Source organism: Nannobrachium achirus, assembly GCF_963921795.1.
Source record: "Nannobrachium achirus genome assembly, chromosome: 17".
Classification (NCBI taxonomy): Eukaryota; Metazoa; Chordata; class Actinopteri; order Myctophiformes; family Myctophidae; genus Nannobrachium; species Nannobrachium achirus.
This window is the reverse complement of record NC_137824.1, coordinates 36,471,695-36,489,592: the sequence shown is the minus strand read 5'-3', so window position 1 is coordinate 36,489,592 and position 17,898 is coordinate 36,471,695. Positions and strand designations below refer to the sequence as shown.

Here is a 17,898-nt window from a genome sequence, read left to right as displayed (position 1 = left end):
AAAAAATCGAACCTCTGTTCGAAGTGGAGCTGTGTGTGTGTGTGTGTGTGTGTGTGTGTGTGTGTGTGTGTGTGTGTGTGTATTGCAGTTGATGCTCAGGGCAGGCTAGACTCAACAGCACCTCTCTGGTCACCCAGGGTACTCAGGCTACACCAGAGGCTACATATAGACAGACAGACACTGAGCGGTGGTTTACCCACCTCATAGATCATGTGTACCGTTTTTTGTGACATTTGAAGAAAATATGTAGGAAAAGGAGCAAAAAGTGTGTTTTGGAGAAAATTCAAGATGGCGGAAAATCTATCCTGGCGCAAATGGGCGTGGCCTATATGGGGAGATGCGTCTTGACCCAAGGAATCCAGGGAAAAAAGAATTTTAATTTTCCGATCTACGGTTCAAGAGTTACGGGGCAAAACGTAAAGTGGGCCGTTATAGCGCCACCATGAGGCCGAGTGATGTAATTATTTTTCGATTCATTCTTAAAATCATTATGAACCTCCTCTCCAAGTCTTGAAACTGTAGCCCCTATGGTTTGCGAGAGAAAAATAATTGAATGTGAGTTTTTGCGATTCCCATTATAAGTCAATGGGGAAAATTAATTCACTAATAAATTAATATCAATTAAACTATAGAACCTTTCTCTTAGCAAGTTACTAGTACACGATTCCCGAGTAAGCCGGTCGATTTGACATATGGCGCGAGTGTGTGGTGCAAAAACTGTGGGAGGAGTAGCTAGGCTACATACAGACACGGACGGCCACACACACACGGCCACGTATAGGGAGCTTGTGTTCCACACAGCTCCAAAAAGTCATTTTGGGGGTGAACTACTCCTTTAAGAATCTGAAGATGTGACTGGTTGACGGGGTGTTGGAGCAGATGGGGGTTTAGGTGAATGTAGTGGTGGAAAATGGAGGAAGTGGAGTTTACTGATGACAAATATTGACATTTCTGGAAAGAGAGTCATTTTGCTTTATTGAATTAACGTTAAACTTTGATTCAGTTCTATACATTTTAGTGAGTAGAGAGAACCGGATGACAGACATACCCTCCCCTCCTAGGAGACCAGTAGGAAGTTTACTATTGAGATTTGTGGTCAGAGTCGACAGGGTATAAATTGGCAAAGACAGTCCAGAAAGTCTGGCTTAAGATTGTAGCCTGCTTGAGAGGAGGTAAGGATGTGTGAAATGTTTGCAGAAGAAAAACTTGGCCTACATGTAGCTAATCACAAACCTAAGTCCTGACCTGGCCTAGATTAAAACTCCTACCTGCAGCACTATGAGCTTTAACTGTCCCAATGCACAGCCAAAACACTACCACGGCCCTATCCCTCTAACTGCCTATCCAGAAATGAACTAAACTCTCTCGTAGTCTTCAGGTGGTATTAACGGTGGGTCTCCAAAAACGAACTAAACTCTCTCCTAGTCTTCAGGTGGTATTTAGGGTGGGTCTGCACTAGCCCAATAGCCCAGTAATTAAGCAACCATAAAATGGGGACCCACCTGCAGCTTCGAATTTGCCCCTAAGACAACTGCTCCAGCCACGTTCACACCACACTTATAGGCTTATACCATCTCAATTTCCCAAACAAATTTGAAAGGGAACCCGCTCTGAAGGGCCTTCCACACCATGCAAGATAACTAAATGTATTGTTCACCACTGTCATCATAATTCAATTTTATTATGGAACAGAATCACAAGTTGTCTCGAGAGATATTATAGTTGTGGTGTGGTGGTGTGGACTGTGGCATGGACTGTGCCAGCCATGTGAGTTAGAAAGATTTTTTCAAACAATGTATTTATAGTTATAGTTATCATGCTTGTTGTGGACAGCACATGCAGTGACAGAACAATGGCAATGCAATTTACAACAGACAGGACACAAGACCAACAGAAGTCAGTGCCACACAATCACTTGTATAAGCTTGGTGATACAAACACCCTCTCAAAACAAATCAGAAATGTCCTAACCAGAATAGCTGCTACATTAATCCAAAGCTTAAAAACAGCCTTCTTATATTATACTCCTAAATATCTCCCAACCAACAGATTTCGCACCTCATTCACAAAAACAGCATGCACAGTACCACGCTACAACTTGACAACAGGTCTACTAAGAATGAGACAAGCCTCCATTTGTCACAGCCCGGATCCTAGGGTGCGACAACAATGGGAGACCACAGACCAGACAAGTCTACGGGTGTGCAATAAGAATAGAGAGAGAGGAGATGAGAGGAGGAGAGGAGAAGGCAAGTGTATATTTGTTTTGATTTTTGACCTTTTGATCACAGTCCGGTGGTGGCACTGGCAGTCTGGCACTGAGACTTTTTGCCCTGCAGAGGAGCCAGAGGATGGACCAGTCCAGTGTCAGACACCAAAGACCATGAAGATGACCTGGACCAACTGGAGAGAACAGCTCAAGACAGAGATGCTTGGAGATCGCTTGTAGACAGCCTATGCCCGAGAAGGGGTAGTTAGGCAAAAAGTAAAAGTAAGAGGACTGACCAATGCCTCTCCCATTCTGCCAATGTCAGTTACTTGGCGCAAATCCTGAGCAAAACTTCTTGACTTTTTCAAGAGTTTCACTAATGAAACTAGACTTTTCATTAGTGACCGACCGATAGACTTTTTTGTGATCCGATACGATACCGATTCTAGAGAGGGGAGCCATCACCGATACCGATACGATACCGATATATACATATATATAAAACAGGCCTTTTAGTCTTTATTAAAGAGCCACAGACCTCCAATCTGCTGTGCTCTAACTGGACTGGACTCTCATTTCTCTCCTAAAGCCCTATATGTTGAAATATGATTAAGGATTACTGTGATTATCACATTTCACATCGCACAAACCATACTTGTAACTTTCACTAGCCCCTAAAAAAAGTTATATCGGTCGCATATCGGTCACATATCGGTTATATCGGTCATATCGGTCGCATATCGGTTATATCGGTCATATCGGTCGCATATCGGTGCATATGGTCGCATATCGGTGCGTACCGATATAGCCAAAAAGGTCATATCGGTGGCCGATATATCGGTAACCGATATATCGGTCGGTCACTACTTTTCATGATTGTCCGGGTCTGGAAAAAGAGTAATTAATTATTCATATGTTCATGCTTCATACCAAACAATGAGGTGCAGGTGCCTTGTTATCATTCAGTGTACTACACAGCCATTTTGCTATCCATAATGGTTCCTACAACATAAGATGCTGTGGCAAGAATACATAATGCATAAATAGACAAACAGACACACAGACAGGATTTGCGTAACCTCTCACCTCAAAATAGAAAAGGGACACTATGGGCACATAGGGTTTTGAATAAAAACATGGTGCATTGAGCAAGAATATAAAAGAAGTATTCAAGAAGTCATCAGAGAAAGCATGTAAAAATAGACAACATTCCACATTCCATCTTATATATACATTCCTTTAAAAGCCACGCCCACTCCACACAACGGACATGAAGCCTCCACAAAACGGACATGAAGCCTCCACAAAGGACATGTTTGAAGCCTGATTCGCCCCCCATCGCCACTGGGGGGCACTGTTCACTAATATATGAGACAGCAATGTGTTCACTGCTCTCTGGGCAGCCTGTGATGCTGATAAAAAATTATAAAAAATGTATTCATGTAATCAGCTTTCTGCACACCTTCTTCAAGATGCCTGCCAAAATGGCCGCCATCCACATGCTGTAATTGTTTGTGTGTGTTAATCTAAAAATGGATTTTTGAAAACATTTTAATCTGACTTAAAACCTAAACCCTTATGTTGATCAAATATAGAGCAGTCCTGCCTGAGCGCCCGGAGGGCGCGAAGTCCTAGGAATGGAGCGGCCGCGCAGCGGCCGCGAATTTCTAGTTATAATATACAAGGCTATCTTGCCAATTTGAATTTGGCAATAAAATGCACCAGTTATAATAGGGTAGCCAAATTCTAAAACATGTTCCAAACCTTATGATATTGCTTTCATTCTTAGATAATTCAAGTCATATTTTAAGTTGGACCCTGGACTAATATAAAACAATAAAAAACAACTACATTTTGTTCAATGTTTGGAGCGGAAGCATAGCCATAGAGTATATATAAAAGAGCGAAAAACTCAAAGCTATTGGTCTTGATAGCACAGCAGTGAGATGGATGCACTCTTACTTGGTGGGGAGGGAACAGATGGTGGAAGTCAACGGAACCCTGTCCCCCCCCCTCCCAGTAAACTGTGGAGTACCTCAAGGGAGTATACTAGGACCACTGTTGTTCTTAATATACGTAAACGACATGTCATCTGCTTGTGACTGCAATCTGTTTCTGTTCGCGGATGACTCGGCTCTCCTAGTCTCAGGCAGAGACATTTTGCAGGTTGAAAAGGCCCTTAACTGTGAACTTAACAAGATCTGCACCTGGCTCAATGACAACAGACTCTCAATTCACCTAGGCAAAACTGAATGTATCCTCTTTGGATCTAGTCAGAAACTTAGCCTAGTTGAGAACTTCACAATTAAAGTAGGTGACACTGTGATAGAAAGAAAAAACCACATCTGCTACCTGGGTTGCATCCTGGAGGCTAACCTATCCAGTGAAAAAATGACCACCAAGGTAATCAATAAAGTCAATCAACGAATTCGCTTCTTGCAAAGAGTTGCCCCACTGATCAACATTAAATCCCGAAAGACACTAGGAGGTGCTCTTATTGGGCCCCTCATTGATTACGGAGTCCTTGTCTGGTATCGCGACGCCCCAGCTGCCTTAAAGCTAAAGCTCCAAACAGCCCAAAACAAACTAATTAGGGTTGTGCTTGGTCTCCCTCCTCTGACCCACCTTACCGAGCATCACCACGAAAGCGTGGGGTGGCTCAAAGTAGCTGACAGAGTACAGCATCTTGCAATGGGCCTGGTGCATACACTACACCTCCAAGATTCCCATGTACCTGACAAACTACTTCTTAAAGGTCAAGGATGTTCACGATCATAACACCAGAGGCAGCTCCACTAATCATCATCAGCGTAGATTTAACACTAAACAAGGCGCTAACTCGTTCTCCTGCTATACCATCAACATGTGGAACGCCCTTCCACAAGCCCTAAAGGAGAGCAAATCCCTAGCCTCCTTCAAAACTGGTATGAAAAGTCACCTTCAGACAGCAGCTACCCGTGACTTGTAAATAGACTAAGCCCCCATGCCCCCCCCCCCTTTTTCTTTGTATTCTGCCTTTTGTATTTGATGTTATGCTTTTGAAACTGATATTATCCTAGATAAAGTACTATGTTCTATCCGTCTGTCTTTCAATGTTATATGAGATACTTAAAGTGTGGTTCCTGTGGAAATAAGCCTCGGCTTTCTAGGATCTCCTTTTAGTTGACCTTGTACCAGTGATTTGTACTGTCATGAAACTGTACTTTTTTCTATTGCAAACTTCTAATAAATTCTTCAATCAATCAAGCGGAAGCCTCTTTCCTTTTACGTCATAATTCAAGTTACACCGCAATTGTTGACCTATCAAAATCCGCTGTCAGGGGGAGAGGATGAAACCACCTTACGTCCTGACCGTCTTTCAGTTTTAATATATATGTTTGGTAAACTGGCAGAATTGTTATTTTATTGTCATTGCATCACATTAACACTGAAGAATATTATGTTAAATTTCCTGTTCAGCTTTTTTTCCTCCACGTTTTTTGGTAACGTGGCCTCGATTGGACAGGACACCAATGTCGGTATAACACCCGGAAGTGCATGGCTGCTGTTGTTGACATTAAGACAGTCATTCATATCATCAGACAGTTAAACGTGTCTAAAAGGTGACAGTTTAGAGTGGATTTGTCTCGTTAGGTTGCACTTAGCTAACGCTTTGGTTGTATTTACTTTTATTTACAGTCGACATTGGCTATTTACAGGCTAACGAATGTCAGCTAGCAGCTAATTAAGTGGCCTTGGGAATATAATGTAGCCAACTCAGCTGAAATTTGAAGTGAACGTTTTTGCCATTCGGTTTTGTATCATACCTGTATTATATCTGGAACAGCACTGAGTGACAACAACACGGTGAGAAATAGAACCTGGTCGTTTGTTTTAGCAGTGAGGTGTTGTGATTTCTGTACTAGCCGTGGTGGAGAAAGTACTCAAATATGTTACTCAAGTAAAAGTATATGCATAATATAGAGATACTCTGTTACAAGTAAAAGTACGGACTTTAAAATGTACTTGAGTAAAAGTACAAAAGTATTGGCTTCAAATGTACTTAAAGTACCAAAAGTAAAACTATTCATCATGCAGAATGTCCCATTTAAAAATGGCAGATCTACAATCTTATAGATCGTCTATTTTCAAATGCCCAAACTGTATATTGGGCTGAAGTGGTCAATATTATGTTTTGTAATAATAATAATCTAAATCTACAAAGTAACTAGTAACTAAAGTGGTCAAATATTATAGTGGAGTAAAAGTACAATATTTGCCTGAGATTTAGTGGAGTAGAAATAAAAGTATTGGAAATTGGAAATGCTCAATTACAAATACCTCAAAATTGTACTTAAGTACAGTACTTAAGTAAATGTTCATAATTAGGCCTACTTTACACCACTGTTACTAGCAAATGGCTTGTGTGGTCTACCTTAATGTATTAAATCATCATCACTGATATGTGTTTGTTGCAACTATATAACTAGTGTGAATATGAATTACCTCCTTCATAGATGGCGGTGGAGCTTGATGTATTCGTCGGTAACACCACCATCATGGATGAAGAAGTGTATCGGCTGTGGTTGGATGGTTACACAGGTATGAACTGAACATGGATGATGAATTGAGTACAAAAGGACCCCAAAAATGTAAACAAGCCATTGTGCTTTCTTGGTTTTAAATCCTATTTGTAGACCTTGTATCTTCTGAACTGTGCTGTCCTGTGCTTTTCCTATGCGAAAGTAGTTTCTGATCACCGCATTATGTACTTTCTCAGTCGGACTGTGGTCGTCTAGTCTCAAAAAAGATACGAGTTTAGTCGGTTGACGCCCCCCCGAACCGGGAGGGGAAACCCATATTTGGGTCTGGACATTGCCGAACCGAAATTAGTTAGGCTCCTTATTACAGTGTGAATCGACCCTTACACGTACAAAAACACCAACTAAAAAACATCCACTTTGCAAGGTTACACAACTTCATATCTCAGGTTCATAACAATACAGTTCTTCCACATGCAATGACTTCATGCATCATTGATGTGTGTTGACCTCAACTGCTTCGCCCATTTCTCCCCTAAAAGGTTACCAGAACAGAACCTGTTTGTCTTGGACTGTACAGGTGAAATAGATTCTTTTTTTAGCGCTCTCCTATGCAGAGTGGTGGAGTTGCCTTGCATTAAAGGCTATCTGCAGTGGAAAGTAACCAGAGCATATATGGTACCAAAAGCTAGTAGCAAGTTCAGTAGAGAGCCAGTACCATCCAGGGTAACAGGAACAGTGCATTTGGGTCTGATAATGATTTACCGTGCATGTTCAAGTCAAGACCATTAAACAATTTCTTCTTCTTCTTTTTTTACATTTTGGAAAGAATTTCCAATTTAACATTGAGGCACTCTGACTCTTCCTTGGTGCCGATGCAGTGGAAAAGCACCACACAACATGTCCAATTTTAATAATGGGATTTACAGTAATGAGAGGTCTGAATCTGTCAGTGACTATGTGTAAAGTGTGTGTTTCGTCTCAGTAAACGATGCGGTGAAGGTGCGTATGGAGGGCGGGGTGCTGGATGGATGGGAGGCGAGCGCAGATGTTCTGCTGAGTGACACCATGGACCAGTACAGAACTTTCCACATGTGCGAGCGTCTCCTGTACAGCCCCACCAAACTGGCCAACCAACTCCTGTTTCAGATACCGCCTCATCGACAAGCCATGCTCATAGAGAGGTGTGTGTGATGTGTGTTGATAGTACTCATTTAAACGTACTTTGCTCCCTCCCTATGTTATGTTACATTTGTTGTTGGGTCTTTGATGGTGATGACTGTCAACGCGCTAAACAAACAGTATTATAAAACACCACTACACAACAACAACAGTAATGTGTCATTTGTAATTTTTCTCCTTTTCGTTTTGGGCTAGCTTCTTCATATGGTCATTTGTACTTATTTTTGTTTTTTTTGTCTTCTTTTTGTATAGGTACTATGCATTTGATGATGTGTTTGTCCGTGAGGTTTTGGGGAAAAAGCTCTCCAAAGGAACCAAGAAAGACTTGGATGATGTCAGCGCGAAGACGGGCATAACGCTGAAGAGCTGCAGGCGACAGGTAAAACCTGGAAATATGTCATGTACAGTGAGGCTGTAATTATGTAAGAGGTAATGTACAGTAAGGTGGTCATTATGTAAGAGATGATGCACAGTATGGTCATCGTGTAAGCGGTAATGTACTGCGAAGCGGCCATTATTCTAAAATAAACCATGACGGCTTCACATTTGTCCCGCTTCACCCTAATGGGGGATTGTTTTCACACTATCCGCTTGTTACACGGCAAGATACAAGCAAAATCTATGGTTTTACACCAACCATTGATTTTAAGCTACAGTGTGAGTTCATGGCCCTCATTTATCAATGGAGTGTAAAAAATTGCTTATTCTTTCCCCCAAATATTGGTGTTGTACAGCAACATTGAAGTGGCATTTACGAACGCATCCTAAACAGACAAACCTTGCGTACATTTGATCTCTGCGTTGATAAATGTTCCAGCTGAAATTTAAATAACACGCCCTTAAATATTCTCGAAACGCCCCGACTTTACGACCAGAACAACCGGAATACGACCTACTGTAACAACGAAAGGAAAGCCAATAGGAAAGAGTTTACTCTGCACGCTTCACTCCCCTTCATGTCCGCGTCCCACACCGACCACACACACACATGCACATACACGCAAGCCCAGCCTGAGAAGCATTTTGGTACACTATGGAAACAGCAGTCTTTGACATTGGGATATTACCATTTATTCTATAAAGTAGGCTTGCAGCCTACATGAATGACACCACACCAGTCATCATCACAAATGGAATATATTAATTTAACCCACTATCGGCGGCATGTGCAGTGCACGTTTGAGTGGTTACACAAAAATAAAGCAATCATGTAGGCCTATTCCCCATGAGCCACGGGCTGCCGTGCATGCCATGTTACTGAGCGATACTGGCAAGGAGGCAGTGATAATCTGAAGGTTTGGAGCGTCAGGTTTTATCCTTCACACATAACTCCATATAGGACACACTTCACTGTATAAGTTGGAGACCTCACGGTCCACAAAATGATTACAGCGGCGCCACGCCGGTCCCGACTCCCGAAAATGTTCTCGCATAAGTGCTCATATGATATATCCTTGTTCTGAGCCAATCGGCAATGTTAATCTGAATGACTGTTAAAGCACTTGTTGTTAGATTGCTTCTATATAGCTAGATTTTAAATGCTTGTCACTGTAACTTGGAAATATAATCGGCATACATGTCCATGATGTATGCTTTTATAAAAGGTTATATTATATATTTTCATAGGGATTATTTATTGGATATACATTTTGAAGTGGATATGTGTCCAGATTCCTGTCAGATGGTTTGACAATGCTGCTCTGCATGACTAGAATGGAACAAAGTGGTGTAGACCGATCCTACACCACCTCAGAACTTGACGTGAGATCTGATCCTACCCTACGCCAACGTCCGTCGCACCATGCGATGAGAAATGCTGATAATTGCCAAAGTTTTGATCTGCACCACGTTGATAAATGAGGGCCCATGTGTCCTAGTGTGCCTGAGCAAGACTCTCATCTGCTCCCCAGGTGCCAAAAAGCAACGCTGGGCCTTGCAGGGTTAATGACACTTCCCCACTGCTCCTAATAGGATATTTTAAATGCTGAAGACAAATGATATTTGTTTGTATTTCGTCACTGTCAGGCAGAAACCTTGTATCTCCAAGTTTCATTTTTTTTCTTTTTTTCATAAAGTAAAGCCCAGCCTTAGCCTAGTTCCAGACCCTGAATCGCTAGCCACACCCCTTTAAATGTTTTGTAACGAAATGTCAATTCAGGCTGAGTGTCAGGCTAGCCCAGCCTGCTTCATCATACAAGACTGTCACAAAAGACCAGTGAAAATAGCAGATCTACAAGTACACGCAAGCACACAACGCCTTGTGTGCTTTTAGATCAGCTATTTTCACTATTTTAAGTACGAAACGAACGGTTTTGGACATACTGAACAAGATTCCACCCGACAACAACGATTTGCATTTTTGCTAATGCATTGTGACAAATACCAGCAACTATTATTATTATTATTTACTGTTCAATGAATAAGTCATTATTTTAACCAATCTGTATGTCGTAGACGGGAGGGAGATCTACAGACTGACAATGTCAATAAAATGATTGATGGAAGCAGACGGCACAACAACGTATTGGACAATATTACTATTGAGAAATAGACCGCTGAATGCTTTGATTGACCAATCTGTATTCTACAAAGTTGTTTAATAAAGCTAAGCTATGTTTGTTGACTGGTCGTATAAATTCATCCTTCTATCCGTTGTTTGTCCTTTATATAGGAGGAGAGCCTTGTTTTAGTTGTGAGATGCTGATCTGTTATAAAATGGTGGTTGTTTTCTTAATAACACAAAGTAACCATACTTGACATGACATCATTGTAAACTGTAGTCATTGTTATATATTTCTCTCTCTCTCATTCCAGTTTGACAACTTCAAGCGTGTGTTTAAAGTTGTGGAGGAACTGAAGGGACCTCTGGTGGAGAATATCCGCCATCACTTTCTGCTTTCTGACAAACTGGCCAGGTAATGTCCCCACTGTAGGACTTACACTGGTTATCTACTCTTGTAGAAGGAGACTACTGCTAGTTGTCAGGGAATGATTTAGACCTGGTGAAAGTAATTCATTACAAAACAATAGTCTGGGTCATCAGGAATCAGAGTTGAGAACTATGGAAACTCTTTGCTCAAAATGAATGAATTAAATTCCTCTGTCTGGTATGAAATATTTTGTTGATGGATGATGATTTTTCTTTCTTTTTCCTTTTCTTTTTTGCTGGCTGATTCTATATAATTTATTTTTTGCATAAATACAATTTCACAAGAGACTTCGTATCAATTGTTTTAAAAGTGTGATTTAAGTTAACTATGTCATTTCAGGGATTATGCCGCCATTGTGTTCTTTGCCAACAATCGCTTTGAGACGGGGAAACGAAAGCTTCAGTACCTCACGTTTCAGGACTTTGCCTTCTGTGCAGGACAGCTAATCAACAACTGGACCGTGGGAGCTGTTGGTGAGACCCCTGTGCCACACCGTGGCCATCTGCCACTCCTTTAGAACCCAGAGAAAGAGGAGAGAATTCCCCCAATCAATGATGATTGATGGTTGTAAACTCTAACTGCTTATGAAGCTCCTTTTAGAGCAGTGTACTGTATCTGTAAGTGGCTTTAAGGGCAGACGGAGGCTCCTGGAAAGATTTAGTTGGTCTCCAGTAAAGTGTAAATTTATTTTCTTTTTGGATTGCCATGAATAAGTATGAGGTCCTGGTAGAATCAGTTGAGTATTAAGGGATATCAAAGTCCACTGAAGGCAAATGAAACCAATTAGTTCTGTGCTACCCGGTATGTATACTACTGTAGTTAAAAGCAGAGCTTTTGGTCTTCTTTTAACACACTTATGCGAGGTCAAAACTTTTATTGAGTATAAGTCTATTTCTGAACAACATGTGTTCTCCATTTCACCAGCTAGCTCACCTCCAGACAGCAATATAACATTCTGCTCTGTTAAAACTATAAATGGTTGTTTTGTCAGTCCCTGAACAAATGGGTCTCTAATGAGGATTTGCAAGGGTTGGAGGGCACCCCTGTTTTAAAAGCCTCATAAACTGAAGCTCAGTCCTCCAGACCTGTGTTGTAAAGAAGAATTAGTTAGTTAGTCAACTTGTCAAGTTGGTTAAATCTGAATCCGTCTTTTTTGAGCGATGCTAACCGCTCCTACATCCGGATTTGTCTGTTTGTTCTGCGTCTGTCCGGACTGTGATTGGTCAATTGTTCGCCCAGGGTCACATTGGCCAAGCTAAAAGCTTCGCGGGACACTTCATGAAATCAACTCATAAATAGCACCGCTCACTTCACACTAGGTTTGATTATTTTTCAGTATGTTTGAAAATACAAAGATATTGGCTTGGTTGGCTGTTCTTCACACAGTAAATGAAAACAAACACAAATATAGGAACAACTGTAGTATACAGACAGTGGTGTGTTCTACCACGTTTCGCTATATATGTATGACTTGCAGAATCTTTTGGAAAAGAAAGCGTAGCCCTCTACTAACCATTTCATCCATTGAAAACACGCTAGCTTATGACCCTGAAAAAAACTAGAACACTCCACTGTTTAGAGATCTAAGATCGGATGACACATCTACATAATGTAGCTACAATGTTGCACTGAATATGGTACTGTAGTTCATTTAGAGAATATTGCACAGTATTTGATCCCAATAAGTGTTTGACTAGTCTTTTTTTCACAGATAACATGGTAGAGGACATGGACGTTGATTTAGACAAGGAGTTCTTACATGACCTGAAAGAGCTGAAAATCTTAATAACAGACAAGGACCTACTGGATCAACACAAAAGGTGACATAAGCTTATGCATTTTGATGTTTCTTTTCTATTACTTTTTGTTTTTGTCGCATTCCTAAGACAATAATTTGATGATTCTTTGTGTCGCCATATTGAGCATGTAATGTTCTCAATCAGTTTTCTTTTGTAATATTCTTTAGCAAATAGCTGGAAGTTGAAAGTTTATATTATAGTTGTTACTTTGGATTATGTGAAGTCTAATCAATTATGTCCTGTCTGTTTAGTCTGGTCTGTACAGCTCTTAGAGGAAAGACCAAAGCTTTTACTGAGATGGAGGCAAACTTTAAGGTGAGAAACATCGCAAACCTTTTAGCCAATGTTCAAACTGGCAGCCCAAATCAGATTTTTATTTTAAAGGACAACTCCGACCTAAATCACTTCTAGGCAAATTTTCCTACTTATTTTGATCCCAAAAGACGTTCCATGGGGTCTATTAGGCAGAAATGCCCCTGTTTCCAGTTTCCCCAGCAGAACCCAGCAGCTCTCATAGCATAGAGTGCATATCGCATTTACACTATTTGTTTTGGTCAAAAGTGTTTTTATTTTTCATGAATGCGGTACTAGTTGTCATTACAAACACATCCATGTCATTGTTGTCCCACACATGCTCACCCCAAAACATTATTTATGAGATTGTGGTGGCTTGTGTGGGACAACCAAGGCATGGATGTGTTTGTAAACTTTGTAATGACAACTAGTAACACTTTCATGAAAAAGAAAATCACTTTTGAAGACAACAAATAGTGTAAAAGTGATAGGCTTACCAGCTGCTGGGTTCTGCTTGGGAAACTGAACACTGGACAGTCTTTTGGGATCAATATAAGTAGGGAAATTTGCCTAGAAGTGATTTAGTTGTCCTTGGAAAAATCTGATTTGAACCACTTTCAAATCAGATTTCTAAAGTCTCAATCTGGACACTGAAGCCTGATTTATGTTTTGTTGCTCAACATAAATGGCTGATCAACAACCTTACAATGTACATATCCAATCTGATCACTTGCAAACAACATAGTCAAAGTCAGTCCTAAAGATTTGAGAAACAAAGTGAATTTGCCTGCTGTCTAAACAAAGCCTTAGATAGTTAATCCAGAAAACGAATTGTCATTCACTACTACAAGTAAATATTATGGCACTGAATACAGACATTTGGGTTTTCAATGATTACATTGCTACAAATGCTGTATTGTTCTCTCAGAATCTTTCCAGAGGTCTCGTCAACATTGCTGCCAAGTTAACAAACACAAAGGATGTCAGAGATTTCTTCATTGACCTGGTGGAAAAGGTACATCTGTCTGTTTTTAAAATCCTGGTCCCCCAAACAAGAGCAACCATTCAGCTTCCCACACGACCTCCACCCCACATGGCAGCAAGGTCTGCTGACTTTAATGCCACCCATGAGACAGTGTGATGTAATGTCTCCCTTCCCCTGTGTCTCTCTCTTTCTCTCTTTCGCTCTCTCTCTTTCAGTTTATTGAACCTTGCCGTTCGGACAGATGGACAGGCGCAGACATGAAACTGTACCTCACTCACTACACCAACTCTGCACACATACTCGACACATTCAAGTAAGTTCTCAGAGATAAGCCCTCTGTGCCAAAAAGTAGTGTATCCACTTATGATACGGTGAAATGCTCAGATATGGTAGGGCAGGGAGATTATTTGGATGAGAAAAAGCGCATACTGTAAATACACCAGATTTAGCAAGAATTTCCATCCGTAGTCCCCATAGAGAAAACAAGCAACATTACAAAAGCACACATAAAGATAACAAAAGGGTACACAACAGAAAAGAACAACAACAGTAAAACGGCCTAGTTTTGACCTAAAATACAAGGACAACCAAGAATACTTGGTAAAATTGATTGTCGATGATCGATTTATTTAATTGGACCTTAAAAGATGTAAAGGATGGACACTCCAAATAGCGCTTCCTTGAACTGAAAAGGAATTGTGCATCTATCAGAACTGCACCTCACAATCCCCTCCAGTGGCGGCCCTTGTAACGATGCCCCTGTCGGGCTTCCGTTTTATGAATTCCCCTGTAGGAGGCGGGCATAAACCATGTAAAGTTTTATGGCACATGTCTGTTTAAAGAGCTTCCAGTTACCAATACCTTTATATCTCTCTTATATAACTGTTCTAAGGGCTTGAGTGTCACACCTGCATAAGGCCTATTTGTGAAACAGTAGTCGATGTGAGAGAAGATCATACAGTGCCAGGGTATATTCTCCAATATACAGTATGTGAAAAGAAACATGCTCTGTTAAATATATATGGTAATTTTAGGACTGGGTGCTGAATTCTAGTGCTCTCCAATTTTCCAATGTCAAGGATCAAGAGAGGATAATTTGTCACTCACTTAATATGTTAACATGTAAACATGACATTTTAATGCAGAGAGAGAGCGTGAAGATGACTTATGAATGCTTTGAATGCAGGTACAATGTTGTATTGCACAGAGGATGTCAGAATTTGGTCCATAACTCTAACCCACTTAAGCATTATTTAGAAAAATAGCATAAACAGCCGATCTACAAGGCCACATCACATGTATCGCAGGGTGATGACACGGTGCAAGCTTTTAGGTCTGCTGGGGGGTCTTTTTTTTTCTTCTTTTTTTACTTTTGAAAATCTTTAAAAATCTTCACAATAATCATAATCATAATAAGATGCTCACAACAATAGGTTATTTCCTATTGCCCACCCCAGACCTTCCATAAGGACAGGTTTTCGTCAAGGCCAGCTGACAATAATGTGCCTCTTTGGCCAGTGGGTGTCACCCTATCTCTCGTTTGATTTGCTAAACTGAAGTTACCTTGTTTCTCGCTGGGCCACTCTGGAAAATGGAAGTACAGTATGGAAGTACATTAGGTTTAAAAAATCATTTGTACCCGTGTCCATTGGATTGTTGAACGACGCTCTGAAACAGCACTGACTGAGTGTATTAATTAATCACTGTGCACAATGTAATGTATGTTTCTACTGTTTTGTTACTGATGTTTTGTGTGTGGCTGTAGCAGGGGTGAAAGCCCAAGACAAATTTCCCTTGTGGACAAATAAAGTATACCTTGACCTTGACCTTGACCTTGGAATGTACTTAACGGTTTACACAACCCTGCACCACTACACGCTCAACAAAGACATATTCATCACACAACACACCCCCCATTATGACCAATGAGCAGATTGCTTCATTTTTATGAACGTTGGAACGCCTTCATCATAAGAAATTTTCATCTGCTTTCGTCAGTTGTTTTGATGCATTTATTAACATCTCTCTCTCTCTCTGTCTCTCTACCTCTCTCTATCTCTTTCTCCATCTCTGTCTCTCCCCCCCCCCTCTCTGCCGCTCTTTTATCTGTCCCCCTTTCCCTCTCTTTCTCCACCACCGCTCTCTATCCCTCACTCCACCTCTTTCTTTCTCTCATCATCTCTATCTCTCTCTCTCTTTCTCTCAGACATCAGATTATATGGGACAGATACATGGGTGTTGTCAAAAGCTGTGTCTTGAAAATGTACCACGACTGAGAGGTTTATCCTCTCTGCTCCTCTCTTGGATTTCCCAGCTCTCTGCTTTGTATTTGTTCTTTCTGCATCCTCCTCAATTGTTAGCTCATGACCTCACAGTGTCTGTATTCTGTATATTAGTTTGTAACCTATTTACAGTATAAATCTTTGTTACGGAGCTTGTCCATTTGCTTCTTTCTTTTTATGTTGGAACTGAGATGAAATTATACAACACAACTGAAGAGGGCAGGAGATTTACACAGCAACCCTCTTCGGCCCAGCTTCAACACTAAGCGCAATTCAGTTCATCAACTGAACAACTCTTAGCTAAGTTCTGCTTATATGAACTGATCAACCTATAGTAGAGTCCCGGGTAAGCCTTTAGAAAATGAAAGGGGTCCAGTTCCTTGTTGATCTTCTATATGAGCAAGCCAATTTTCTTGGAGATACACATATACTGTTTGGTTTCTGTGCCTCAAAACTATTCATGTAATGTATATAACAGAACTGACAATAATTTACTATTTAAACAATATAGGCATTTATAGGAGACATTCTTTTCCAGAGTGACTTACAAAGTGCTAGATCGGGGTACTGTAAATGGCATGAACACCAAACAAACGACAGGGTAGGTGGTCAGGTCAAGTAAATAAAGTGCAAAGAAAAACAATGGGTGATAACAAAGGTAGCTAGGATACAAACGTCCAACCTAGCATCTGTCTAAACAACATGTTACCTAATGGCCTTTTTCGACTACGAAGGGTAACTAACCCAGATCCTGCCATAACCTCAAACTTTGCAGAACCTGTGAAGTTCTGTGATTTTCTTTTTTCTTTTTAGTTTTTAGTTTACATTTCCATTATGACCAGAACCACCCCCGAAGGGATTAAACCACAAAAATGTGCAGATCTACCTGTAGTACTGCTTAGATGTTTTACCAATCCGGAGCAGCGCCACCTCACACCCAGGATTATTACTACCTCTTGAGCAGGGCCCAAATTAGGTTCTGACCAGTGGTGTGATATGGATTTTAGAAGTGGTGCCCCTCTAAATTCGTGACGTGCGCGTGCTTGCACGTGAAGCGGCGAGGCGCGCGCGCGTGCAGCTAAATAAGTCAGGGCTCGCCGAGCCCAACCGAGCCCACGGCATCTCACCCCTGGTTCTGACGTAGCGTATGGAAACTAATCCAGAACCTGTGAAATGGTATGGTTTACTTAGTTTTTGTAGTCAAAAAGAGCTTTTGCATCTACCGTTTGGTATACTTGATGTACAAGCTGCCTAAATAATAATAATAATAACTTTAGTTATATAGCACCTTTTTAAACAATGTTACAAAGTGCTTAACAACATGATAAAAACAATCATAAGCATAAATCATAAAATTGCAGCAAAAACAAAATAGAGTAAAAACAACACAAAACAGCAGTATCACAAAAGGGGTCAGTTATGGGGTTAAAAAGGCTTTCCTATAAAAGTAAGTCTTTAAGTTAGATTTAAATATGGCTATGGTCACCATATTTGAATTCGGAACCTCTAAAAGTGCTAAGTTGGAATTAAAATCTATTCTATGAATAACAGGTAGCCAGTGCAGTGCGGACAGTGCTGGGGTTATGTGTTCAGACCTCCTAGTCCCAGTAATGAGCCTGGCTGCCGCATTCTGCACCAGCTGCAGGCGGTGAATGGTATGTAAATAACATACTTAGCATCTGTGAACAAGCAAATGG

General features: G+C 40.8%; 2 protein-coding genes across 2 annotated transcripts in view; both read left to right on the top strand.

The window, feature by feature from the left end:
- Positions 1-17,898, top strand: part of tmem265 (transmembrane protein 265) — a gene marked incomplete at its 3' end in the record, with an annotated part of 435,019 nt that overhangs the window by 320,738 nt on the left and 96,383 nt on the right. The gene's annotated exons all lie outside the window — the stretch shown is intronic.
- Positions 5,818-16,195, top strand: fibpa (fibroblast growth factor (acidic) intracellular binding protein a; the record flags this gene model as incomplete). Its single annotated transcript, XM_080745411.1, has 11 exons — positions 5,818-6,055; positions 6,706-6,790; positions 7,715-7,913; positions 8,164-8,290; positions 10,726-10,826; positions 11,181-11,314; positions 12,553-12,661; positions 12,892-12,955; positions 13,863-13,949; positions 14,135-14,232; positions 16,126-16,195. The coding sequence occupies exons 2-11, from the start codon at positions 6,706-6,708 to the stop codon at positions 16,193-16,195; spliced, it is 1,074 nt and encodes a 357-aa protein (XP_080601537.1). The 5' UTR covers positions 5,818-6,055.